The 12,804-nt window shown below is 35.7% G+C and overlaps 1 protein-coding gene across 39 annotated transcripts in view; it reads left to right on the top strand.

Annotated features, from left to right (window-relative positions):
• Window positions 1-12,804, top strand: part of AFDN (afadin, adherens junction formation factor) — a 95,207-nt gene that overhangs the window by 47,171 nt on the left and 35,232 nt on the right. For 23 of the 39 annotated variants that reach the window (XM_087938140.1, XM_087938139.1, XM_087938255.1 and 20 more), the window contains 7 exons: window positions 2,755-2,849; window positions 4,524-4,783; window positions 6,381-6,450; window positions 6,882-6,994; window positions 8,475-8,530; window positions 9,313-9,518; window positions 12,137-12,157. In XM_087938140.1, coding sequence (XP_087794266.1) covers window positions 2,755-2,849; window positions 4,524-4,783; window positions 6,381-6,450; window positions 6,882-6,994; window positions 8,475-8,530; window positions 9,313-9,518; window positions 12,137-12,157 — 821 coding nt within the window. The remainder of the gene's footprint in view (window positions 1-2,754; window positions 2,850-4,523; window positions 4,784-6,380; window positions 6,451-6,881; window positions 6,995-8,474; window positions 8,531-9,312; window positions 9,519-12,136; window positions 12,158-12,804) is intronic. The other 16 variants (XM_026705123.2, XM_087938268.1, XM_087938189.1 and 13 more) reach the window with 1 other exon arrangement.

The raw sequence follows: 12,804 nt of genomic DNA, 5'->3' as shown, positions 1-12,804 counted from the left end.
AAAGGTTATTAAACTGCCATCTCTTGGATAGTGCTACATTAACTCTTACGATCTTAAAGCTACTATTAAAAAGGCAAACTGTAGAAATCAAGCAACATTATCTGGAAGGACGTTCAGCATAGTTCTGGGGAAAATACAGTATTCTGGAGTTCCTTTCCTGGATCAATGAATGTTATACATCTCTATTTAGCTAAACTTAAATATAAATTACTGCTTTGGGAAATAATTTATCTTAGAATACCTGAACCATTTAAAAACCATTTAAAGATTTCAATAACAGTTCTCTGCTGTATGTCTATCATCTATCCATCACATTGGTTTTAGGTTTTTCTGACATTAAATACACTACTCAAAAAAAATAAAGGGAACACTTAAACAACACAATGGAACTCCAAGTCAATCACACTTCTGTGAAATCAAACTGTCCACTTAGGTAGCAACACTGATTGACAATCAATTTCACATGCTGTTTTGCAAATGGAATAGACAACAGGTGGAAAGCATAGGCAGTTAGCAAGACATCCCTAATAAAGGAGTGGTTCTGCAGGTGGTGACCACAGAACACTTCTCAGTTCCTATGCTTTCTGGCTGATGGTTTGGTCACTTTTGAATGTTGGTGGTGCTTTCACTCTAGTGGTTGCATGAGATGGAGTCTACAACCCACACAAGTGGCTCAGGTAGTATAGCTCATCCAGGATGGCACATCAATGCGAACTGTGGCAAGAAGGTTTGCTGTGTCTAATGTAGTGTCCAGAGCATGGAGGCGCTACCAGGAGTCAGGCCAGTACATCAGGAGACGTGGAGGAGGCTGTAGGAGGGCAACAATCCAGCATCAGGACCGCTACCTCCGCCTTTGTGCAAGGAGGGACAGGAGGAGCACTGCCAGAGCCCTGCAAAATGACCTCCAGCAGGCCACAAATGTGCATGTGGCTGCTCAAACGGTCAGAAACAGACTCCATGAGGGTGGTATGAGGGCCTGACGTCCACAGGTGGGGGATGTGCTTACAGCCCAACACGGTGCAGGATTGTTGGCATTTGCCAGAGAACACCAAGATTGGCAAATTTGCCACTGGCGCCCTGTGCTCTTCACAGATGAAAGCAGGTTCACACTGAGCACATGTGACAGACGTGACAGAGTCTGGAGACGCCATGGAGAACGTTCTGCTGCCTGCAACATCCTCCAGCATGATCAGTTTGGCAGTGGGTCAGTAATGACATGGGGTGGCATTTCTTCAGGGGCTGTACAGCCCTCCACGTGCTTGCCAGAGGTAGACTGACTGCCATTAGGTATCGAGATGAGATCCTCAGACCCCTTGTGAGACCATATGCTAGTGCAGTTGGCCCTGGGTTCCTCCTAATGCACGACAATGCTAGACCTCATGTGGCTGGAGTGTGTCAGCCGTTCCTGCAAGATGGAGGCATTGATGCTATGGACTGGCCCACCCGTTCCCCAGACCTGAATCCAATTGAGCACATCCGGGACACCCCCCCACCCCCCCCCCCCCCCCCGGGGGGGGGGGGGGGGGCGGCAGAGGGGGGAGGAGGGGGCGAGACCCCCCCCCCCCCCCCCCCCCCCCCCCCCCCCCCCCCCCGCCCCCCCGCCCCCCCCCCCCCCCCCCCCCCCCCCCCCCCCCCCCCCCCCCCCCCCCCCCCCCCCGCCCCCCCCCCCCCCCCCCCCCCCCCCCCCCCCCCCCCCCCCCCCCCCCCCCCCCCCCCCCCCCCCCCCCCCCCCCCCCCCCCCCCCCCCCCCCCCCCCCCCCCCCCCCCCCCCCCCCCCCCCCCCCCCCCCCTAAGTTTTGCATGCAACGATTTGTGCATAAAGTGGTTTTTACACCCCTTCTCAACAGTATATTAATAGCTCCTGAAAGTCAGTTGAATCCATAATATTCACCTACAGACAAACTGGCATAGAGAGGCATTAACCTGGTTAGAGGCACTTCTGCTTAGTATTCAGTTACTTTTAACAGAATTGGGCCTAATTAATATAGGTGGTGCAGAATTAGTTTTCCAATTGATATCAGGATGATTGAAGTCCCCGTTAATGTTGTAGTGTGTTTCCTACATATATATGTTGGTTGGTTGGTTACAAGATTTCTTTGATAATTTAAGAAGTATTCTATTTAATATTTTAGTAGTACACAAATGAAAATATGTAGAATAGAATGAATTAACATAAAAGGCAACCTTTTCCTTCTGCAGAGGAAGAAAATGAGAGCTAGCAGAAGGCAGGGATGATCCTCTAGAGCAGTCTTTTGGTGGCACAGAGGATAATTGATTTTTAAACATAGTTAAAATTAGTTTTGAAGTGGCATTTGACACAATATGGGGAATTTTGACCTATGCCCAGAATTAAGATCATTCATTGTGCTGGTCGTTAAGTAGATCACCATGTGACTATACCTGATTTTACAACCTTTTTTGAAGCAATTATCAAGCGAATCCATGGGCATTTTTTGCCTGAAATCAGAAGTAGACACCGGTTTCCAGCAACAAATGTTATAAATTGTTATAAATTGTGTGGGGTATTGCAAATGACTGTAATTGCTGAGTGCCCAAAATGCAATCATGTGATTCAGCGGGGGGTGGGTTGGAGCATCAGAACTTTGAAGCTGTGTCATAAACAGTCCTGGAAGAGACCATGGTAATAGTCACTAAGCTACGGGTCTATTAAGTCAAGGACTACTGTACATGATTATATCTTTAAAAATTAGTGTCTTTTGCTTAGTTTAATGATAAAATTATCTGTTGCTACAGATGGTTCTGACTCCAGAGATAAACCAAAGCTCTATCGTTTGCAACTAAGTGTGACAGAAGTTGGTACAGAAAAATTTGATGACAACTCCATTCAGGTGAGCAATAGTATTTTGGGACAAATAGTTACATAAAAGTTGTGTTCAAGTTTCAGAGTATTAAAGAATTATGTCTGTAAGCCACATTTAGTGTATATGAACAAAAATGTAATTGGTTGCAAATTACAGTTGTGAGGCTAAAATATCTTTGTGACATGTGTAATACAAAATTTCCAAGTGAGGCTGGGCATAGAATGTGAACTGTTTTTTAACATTGCAATGCACAAAGGTCTATTGGAACATTTGAAGAAGATGTAATATTTTGAGTGATGTTGGAGAAAGGCAATTACATGCCAAATTCTTAAATTAATAACATGAAATTGAGCAGTATTTTAAAATGATTCTTTGAAACCATTGTCAAATCCTTCTTGTAGCTATACACTACACTGATTTGAGCATATAGCTTTAGTAAAAGTAGGTACCTGAATGTTAAAAGTTGTAAACAACTGTGTATCCAGTAGGTGGGAAAAGAGACAATCTTTGAGTCTGTCCAAGGCTAATATAGGTATGTGTTCTATCATTTTGAAATGAGTCATAAGGATCTTGGCTTTATGTTTTAACTTTCCTTGTATGAGAAGTTTTGATCACTCATCGGCTCAAGGTTGACTCAGCCTTCCAAGGTTGGTAAAATGAGGACCCAGATTGTTGGGGGCAATATGCTGATTCTGTAAACCACTTAGAGAAGGCTGTAAAGCATTGTGAAGCAGTATATAAGTCTATTGCTATTTGTAAAAAGCCCACCAAATAGTGATCTGCAAAAATGTGGATTTTCAAATTAGCAAATCCACAAATGTCTCTTGATCCATATTCTTGGTATGCTGGCACTTGTGATATATTTTAAATTGTATTCAGAAGTATTGGATTCCTAATGTGCCAAATGGATTTTGAGAGGATAAAGGTCCTCACAAACCTAAAGCACTGTCTTGTATTAATTAATCATGACTTAGATTAAATTTGAATAAATGCAAAATATAATTTGCTTCTGTTTCATCAATGATTCCTAAAATACTTTTGTATCATTTTGTTCTGTGTTCATAGATTTTGTCAATTATGATTTCTGTCTTCATTAAAACATTTTACTATAATTACTTCCAAAAATAATTCACAACCACAGAAATATTAAAGGATATATTTAGGCAGGAATGATTGAGTGAGAAAATTGTCAGTTCAACACATCTTAGTATAAATAAATAAAAGCATAAAATTGGTTGGAAACATACTGTGGAATAGATCTCATTTCAAGTTTGCAATCACTTCTTAGTAATAAATGTTCTTAGTTTGCTTCAACAAGATAAAACATAGTAAAAAATTAAATGATTATTTGGTTTTTAAAAAAATGAATTTTACTGCTACATTTTAGTAGTTAAAGGTGCAAATTGTGATATATTGAAATAGCCTAAATATTAATAAATGGTAACTTTCTACAATAAGAGCATTATTACTAGAAATGAATTGATTACCAATTAATTAATTGTTGATCCCATTACACTCTACCAACTCTGTTCTGCTTATATAATGTTAGATTGATGACTGCTTATATGCCATCAATTTGCAACAATTTGTGGTTTAATTATAAAAAATGGATATCTCTTTGAGTTATATAGATGATTGCACATTTATTATTATATTTTTTTTAAATCCTGATTTTTTTGCTTTGATTATTTGTATCTTCAGTTATTTGGTCCAGGAATTCAGTCACACCACTGTGACCTTACTAACATGGATGGAGTTGTTACAGTGACTCCCAGAAGCATTGATGCTGAAACTTACGTAGAAGGTCAACGGATCTCTGAGACCACTATGCTGCAAAGTGGTATGAAAGTTCAGTTTGGGACCTCTCATGTATTTAAATTTGTGGACCCCATTCAAGATCATATTCCTAAAGGACGTCTAGATGCAAGCCACATGGTCAAAAGTTCACGTCTCAAATCTGGGTAAATCCATAGTTTTTAAGAAGTAATCTCAAATTTAGAAAATTATTTAAGATGGTGAAGATGTATCGTGCTTTTATGAAATGTGCCAGCTGATAATGATGTTAATTTGCTCACCAGTAATTGTTCTCCATTGTATGAAATCTTCTGCAATTCACATGTCTTCATAATTAGATTAAATGTTAGGATTTTAATAATACTGTACATTAGCAGAAATCAATTTATACATTTATATTTTACCCTTCTTATGGACTATTTAGGCAACTAATGGCAACTAAAAACATTATAAATGATGCTATTGAAAGTTACAAAGAAGAGTTATAGAAGAGGGAAATTGTAGTAATTAAAATTGAATTTATTTTGATACTGAAGCTAATACCATCATTAAAAGGGTCTTAAGTAACTGATGGCAAAAGGTCATCTGAATGGTAGGAAGTCACTTACTTTCCAATGTAGGGAGTTGTACAATATGAGCATAATCCTTAAAAAGTCTGTTTTCATCAACATAAGACCTACCCTGTTTATCATCTTTTGAGACTGATTGGCATTTTGCCTATGTCTAGTATTTCTGAAGTTCATCTTTGTCTAAGAAGGATACTTTTTTTGCTGTAAAGTTCAGTCATTCAATTAGAATTGTTTTCCTTTTGTTTAGATTCCAATATAGATCTTATTCTAGGATGACAAAAGATGTTTCAATCTTGTACCGGATCTAAAGTCTACTGGGTCTGCTAATTTATTTTTAGAAAAAATACTAACATAAACAAAAAGTATCAGTACCCTGTAATATGATGAAATAAGCAAATATACATACATTTAATGTATTTAAATACATTAACTGCAATTCTTGCAGGTTCTTGTTACATTATAAAAATATGTAGTGTCATGCAGTATTAAAATTCAGTTTATATCAATAGAAGAAAAGAATCGCCTATTGACAATTGCTAATTAAGTATTTGAGATCTTTAAAATAACATCATGGTATTTCTGTCTTGAAATCAATAAATAATTGTTAGCAAATCCACTGAAAGTATGACTTAGTTTTTGTTCCATCCATTTTAAAAAGATCTGAAATAAATTCAGAGGAAAAGTATTTCATGGTATTTTACATTGTCTGAAATCAGATTTCAGAATGAGAGATGCTGCAATACTATGGTAGTTAAAACATTTCTCCACTGTATCCAAGATTGATAGAATAACTGATAAATGAAATGTCCAGGCTTGGAAAAAATAAAAGGTTGCCTACATTTAGGTAGGAAGGAAGGAAGGAAGATAGATTTTGAATCATATTGAGCATGAAGAGGTTTCCACTTCAGATGTGAATATTATTTTGAGCTAGGGTCAGCTCTGTTTGATCCAAAGATACTTTCAAAACGCCCAGGACATGTAAAATTACATGCTCAAAATAGTTTAAACTGAAATGTGCACACCTCTTCTTAACACTTTCAGATACTTTATACTTTTATGTGAATCAAATACACAGTGAATTTGCTAACGGTGATAATTACTGAGCAATTATGTAAGAATTGCTTTTATTATCTATGCTTAATGTTTACTGAATGTTCCTAATCATGTAGTTCTTGAATGTATATTGCCTTCTCAGAGGTGTACAAGAAACTACTTTTGATTTGGAAGGAGACATCCAAAGTGTAACAGGATTATCTACAAGCAAGGTAACAGATTATTAGTCTGAATAGCATGACTATTATCAGACTTAACAGTTGGTACTTTAAATATGTTAAAGAACACAGGAACATCTCAGTATAACCATTCAGTTTTCTGTTTAGTGCTTTGAATGATTTGATGATTTATTTTAAAAGTTCAGGCAGTCCTTTTCACATTGATTTGTCAAATAATATTTTCATGGAATTTATGCAAAATATTGGGAGGAGATTTGTTGGAATGCCACATGGGAATGGACAGGGAATCTTCAGATGAAACATTTGCTTATTTGGTTTTAGAAAGACAGTTTTCAGAAAGCATGTTCATTATTACTAGATTTAATAAGATAAATCTTTAAGAAACTTGTGAGGATTCATAATTTTATATGAAAGTACATTTAAATCCACTAAAACAACTTTTGGATATATGTTGTATGGAGCAGAGCAGCAATAGATTGGACTGTGACAGAATGTCAACTTCTAGCACAGCTGAACGAAGCATGGTGAAACCAATGATCAGAATAGAACAGCAAGATTATCACAAGCAGGATGGCAGGTACCAAAAATATTTTTAAAAATTTTGTGACTAAAATTTAAATAGCATTTATTTTTAAATTTAAAAAATACACAAAAGGCGGGTTTGAGAAGAAAGTTGAATGTATTTTTATGGAGAAAACTAAAACTTTGAAAAGTCTTTCCAAATAATAGGTTATATCTTTTATTAAGATACTAGTGGGTTTTTTTTAATTTTACAGCCATTTCCAGCTATAGTATGCCACAAGTTCTGTAAAGTACCTTTTTTTTGCTTGTTACAATTTGTTCATACTTATCTAATATCCTGCCTATAGAGTTTCTTTCTGGACAATTCCCAACTCTTCTTGCATTTGAGGCCATGTGGTGAAAGGGGGAGCAAGCTACTTGTGTTCAGTTCTTCATGGTGGAACCATTGTCTTGGGGTGGTCAAGGTTTTTTTTACTTCTTTGGATCACAACTAATCTGAAATCCCAAAGAGCTTTTTAAAGGCAACTGGACTTTCTTGTTTTTTTCCTTGAAATGTTTCACATCTCATCCAAGAAGCTTCTTCAGTTACTATGGCTTTCTGAACTGAAGAAGTCTCTTGGATGAGAAGTGAAATGTTTTCAGGGAAAAAAACAAGAAAGTCCAAATGTCTTTTGAAAAGTACCATTGAGACAACCATGACCTAGATGATTGATAATCTCCAAAAAAACTACATTTGTTTTGTCACATGCTTGAAGCAACCTTAATTTTTTGGGGGGGGGAGCTTTCTTTTAAGCCATGCTAAATCTAGTATTATGTGAGAAATTAATTAAAGCTGGCAAACACTATTCAGCATTTAATATTTCTGTAAGTACTGTAATCTATTCACCTGCAGATTGTATTTCTGAAATAAATTAAAAATAGGCATCATAATCATATAATACCAGTATTTACTATTTTCAATGGCTCATAACTTATTATTCAGCCAAATTAAAAGTCCTGACTTAATCTCCAAACCTTCATATTTTGAGATTCTTTCTCTTGTTTTCTACTCATACTACCTGAATCTTTACTTCTGGGTACTGCAGCATACTGAAATCTATCAGATGACTACTCTTGAATGAGCTATCTGATCAACAACCCTCCCTTATGTAACACTTTTATAATATAGTTTATAAATAAACCTCTTGTTCACTTTTGTTTTCCCTGGTTATAAGTTTAAGTAACATGATCTAATTACAGTAGATGGCGAACTGACTTGAACAAGAAATTGTGTGCTTCAAATGCATTAATAGTGCAGACCTTCAATTCAAGTAGGCTTGCTGTCTTTTCAGCAAATGTAACCTCAGTGAATCTAATAGTAAGAGCAGGAAAGTAACACAATATAATTCCTGTGTCCCAGTGTTTTTGTATTTCATATGTATACATAAAAATGTATACAACTATAAAACAAAAACCTTTGGAAAAATCTTTATCTCTTGAAAGTGAAATTAATTCTCTTTGAACTGGATTTCTGAAGATCTGCTTTCTGCCTCTAGACTTCAGGATGGTCCAGAATTGATACTACCTGCAAGTGTTGAATTCAGAGAAAACTGTAAGTATGTATTTTTGTTTACAAAAATAATGAAGAGTAACAATGATTTTTATTACAAAATGTTTTATTTTGATAATTTTGAATATAAAAATTGACTATCTGCAATAATGATATAAAAATAAGTGCTTAAATTTATGTCTGTAAGCAACTTTCTGATTCCATATGATTTGGAATATAAAATCCAGTTTAAAAATACAAGTTTTGTCCTGGATTTGGTCAGAGCCCTTAGTTATTTGGATCTGCTTTAGTTAACAAGAATGAACTTTCTAATTTAAGATAGGCCTACTCTGTTAAATATTTTAGAAAGCAGCAGCCCAAGAAAGACGAAATGGATTAATCTGCAGCCATTTTGCCAATTTGCTAGCAGTGATCATGGCATCAAATACTTTACGCTAAATGCATGGTTTTGATTATGTCATTAAGACAAGAATAACTCCACGTCCATGTATAAAATTAATCAGAAATGTTACTAAATTAATTGCCATGTTTTAGGTTAATGGTGGGAAAATTCATTTAAATTAGTAGTATGGACATAATTTAGAGTTCTCTGATACAGATTTATTAAATTCCTTTTTGCATTTTGTTTTACTTGCCTGTTATTGCCCTTTTCTATTTAATTTTCAGTAATTTAATCTTGTAAAAATATTTTGGTGTTAATGTTTGAGTTATGAAAGTGATCCCAATAATTTAATTTGGGGTTTTTCTTGAAATGGTGTCTTACTATTGCTTTTTAGATTTTTTAATTCAGACTTAGTTCATCCCTTTTTTGTTTTGTTCTTCAGCTGAGGATGCTTTTTTGTCTGCCATCATCAATTACACCAATAGCTCAACAGTTCATTTTAAGCTATCGCCTACTTATGTTCTGTACATGACATGTCGGTATGTATTATCAAGCCAGTACAGACCCGACATCAGTCCTGCTGAACGAACTCATAAAGTCATTGCAATAGTCAACAAGATGGTGAAAATGATGGAAGGAGTTATACAAGTGAGTTTCAGTCTGAGAACCTACTAATTTTTTTACATGCACAAAAAAGACTGCTTTTGCAGGATTGTTTTTACCAAGTTGCATTTATATTAGAGATCATAAGCACATTTTTTTTTGGATATAATAATGCCATTTGTAATTGTGTATGAAATAATTCTTGTTGTGACCAAACTGCAGTCAGACATTTGCAATGAACCTACAAAAAATATTGAAAATGTTTTTTAAAAACAGTGATATTTCTTGATATGGAATGGTGAACAAGATGTACAAATGATCTGTTATAGTGTAAATATTCATATGTTTTATTGATACATAAATCTATTTTAAATTATCTTCAAATTTTATTTGACTTATCAATATTGGTTCAGTTTTGTGGAATATGATGGTAATCATGTTACTATCCTATCATTCTGTCTTTTTAATGAAAGTTGCTGTGAATAAAAAAACCTGTTTCCACATGTTTTGGCTGATGGCTGTAGGTGGGTAATTCCCAAAAATTGTGGGCTGGTGGGTCAGTTCCTCCAGAAAAACTGCATAGAAAGTTGGTAAAAAGATGAAAAGATGTGGGTGGCAGTGGTAGGGAGGAGATGAATTGTGAACTGTGTTCTTCAGCAAGATTTCAGTCATGGGAAGATTACTTCTGTTTATGGAATGAACACTCTGGATCCAAACTGTTATCCATCTATGCAGGGACAATACATTATTATTGATAATAATTATAATTAAATATAGCAAGCTTTTAAATATAAAGTGGTGCCATAACTTGGGCATCACTCTATTTTTTATATTCTGTGTCCAAATAATTCCATTTATATGAACAACATATTCCTAGTTATGCAGCCAATTTATTAAGTGTTTCAATTTTCATTTTCTTTTAAATTGTCTTGTTTCTGTCTTCACGTGTCTCCTGTTACTTTAATGATGCTGCAGATCTGAAGTATGATTCTGCAAGGACCAATGTGCAAAAACTGTTTAATAGAAGCCAGTAGAACACTTCTCAAAGCAGGCTGCCATCTTATTTAGCAGGCTTAGCTGCACTGCCTCATACTCTATGAGACAGGCGTTGTGTATATATGTGTGACTTTAAGTGAGTCTTTGACTTATGGTGATTGTCTGAACTAGTTCCTGTTAGTCTTTCATGCAGATTTTAAAAATAGCTAACATTTTTGCATAATAATGACCTATAATTATTGCTTCAATAATTTTATTAAGAATTGTATTATATGTATAAAACTGATACAAGAAACTAATATAAAAAGTAAGAAAAAGAATCTCCCTTGTCTATCCCCAGTAATTTTATTCAAATTAGTACATTTCTATTTTCTCTTGAAAAATTTAGATTGCATGAATACCACAGGAAAACAAGTTTGTTACCTCAGGGGCTATAGCACTAAAGATCTTTTATAAAAAAACCTGTAGTGGTCAAAATTGAAAAAAACAATCATGAATATCACTAATATTCTATTAAACAAAAGATATATTAAACAAAAGAGCTTTACTGTGAAGCATAACCACTCATAAAAGAAAGCTACACATGAGGCCTATTCAGTTTGGCTATTTAATTGGCATCACTTTTCATTAACCAAAAGACTAATATTTTATTTTATGATTGGCTTGGTATCTAATTTTGTTTTTTTTAATTGTATCTGCAATGATGGTTTATGGGGGGATATGAGTACAACAATCCTGCCCTTTCCTCTCGTTTGTTGATGAGCAAAAATATTGTTCCTTTTGTGCTTTCCATTCTCTTCTCTCTCCTTGCCTGATTGAGACTTCTTTTGCCTAGGACGGAAATGTTGTTTGATGTTTAAGTTCTTACCCAGCAGACACTGTTGTAGGGTGGATCAACCTATCCTCCTTAGCAACCTCTTTCCCTTTCTTGTACAATTTCAGTTTCATTTGTATTGCTTGGTAGGAGATTCTTTCAAATAGCAACAATGGCCCACTTGGCCAAGGAAGTCTTTCAGCTGAGGCCAAGGTGAGCTGTTAAGCCATTGCTCCTCCTTTTCCTGCAGCACTTCCCATGGCTTACACTGAATATCTGTGTGGTCTTAAGTCTCTGATCTTGCTGTGAAGCATTGTTTCAGTGGTTTGGAAGTATTATTTGGAGGCATAGAAAATGATAGTGAGAAACAGTAAGGAAGACGATAGAGAAGTAATATAAGAGTGGCTTAGGAGATCCTGGATCCTAAGTATAAAGTTTTGAATGAATGCATTATTTTGTTTGGTAGAGGTTTTATTTTTATTTCTCTAACAATACTGTTACTAACTGTTATGGCTAGTGTGGTGAAGAATTGCCAAGATAGAAGACTTTACTGGCTTCCATGGACAGATTTAGACATTATTCCATGTAGGATTATACTATTGGTATTAATGCATATATATATAGATTGGCTGGAGGAAAAACTTGGACTTCCTCTAAAAAGTTCTCGTGTGTGTATATATATATATATATATATATCTTTTAATTTCTCAGTTATATCATGTTCCCCCAGTGAAATGTTTTAATGTGACTGAGCATAAGTCTTGTGCTTTCATATTTTAGTGTTTCATTTCCAAAATGTCATGATTGTTCACAAGTTTCTTTCTTCTGTTTGATTTCCTTCGTTTTTCTCCAGGAGGTAGACCAGGTTGATCAGGTAGGATATATTGCTGGGAACTGATCCTAGCTATGTTGGCTTAGCTCAGTTTCTCATGCTGCTTCCATGTAAAATACAGTATTTCTACAGCTGGATTGAACATAACACTCATTCAGCAACTGGAACATGCAGTACTAAAATCCTTTTTTGACTGCGCAGCCTATCAGCATTTCATAATTTCTGCTTAACGCACTTCAGTACAGAGATGTAATGACAAAAGTTCTTTTCCTTCCTTTTTTGTTTATTTTGTCTGTGGTTCTGTTCTTTGGATCTCATCTGAGGTTGCCTGGCCTAGCCTTTGTGGTCGGGAAAGGGTGAGATAGATCAGTACTTGATACTGCTTAGTGTCAAAGCCAGTGACTAGGCAGTATCTGGGTGACAGTGTGTATTAAAGAATGTGTGCTCACACACATACAGATTACCAGATAATGCATACATCTAAGCTTTCAACATTTCATGACAACATGCTAAGTCCATTTCATTAACAGCATTTGGAAAATTTAATATTTTGTCATTCAACTTGCAATTTAAAGCAGTTGTAACATGCACTATGTATTATTTGCAGTTTCATATAAATTCTTTGCAAATATCTGGTAACTGAGATATGTTTGGTTATTAGTTGGTACTGGTCTATCTAACAGAGCCTT

The sequence above is a fragment of the Pseudonaja textilis genome, chromosome 1 (genome assembly GCF_049901715.1).
Source record: "Pseudonaja textilis isolate UNSWEBS1 chromosome 1, rPseTex1.2, whole genome shotgun sequence".
NCBI classification, from domain to species: domain Eukaryota; kingdom Metazoa; phylum Chordata; class Lepidosauria; order Squamata; family Elapidae; genus Pseudonaja; species Pseudonaja textilis.
The sequence above is the reverse complement of the archived record's forward strand: the minus strand, read 5'-3'. Positions and strand labels throughout refer to the sequence as shown.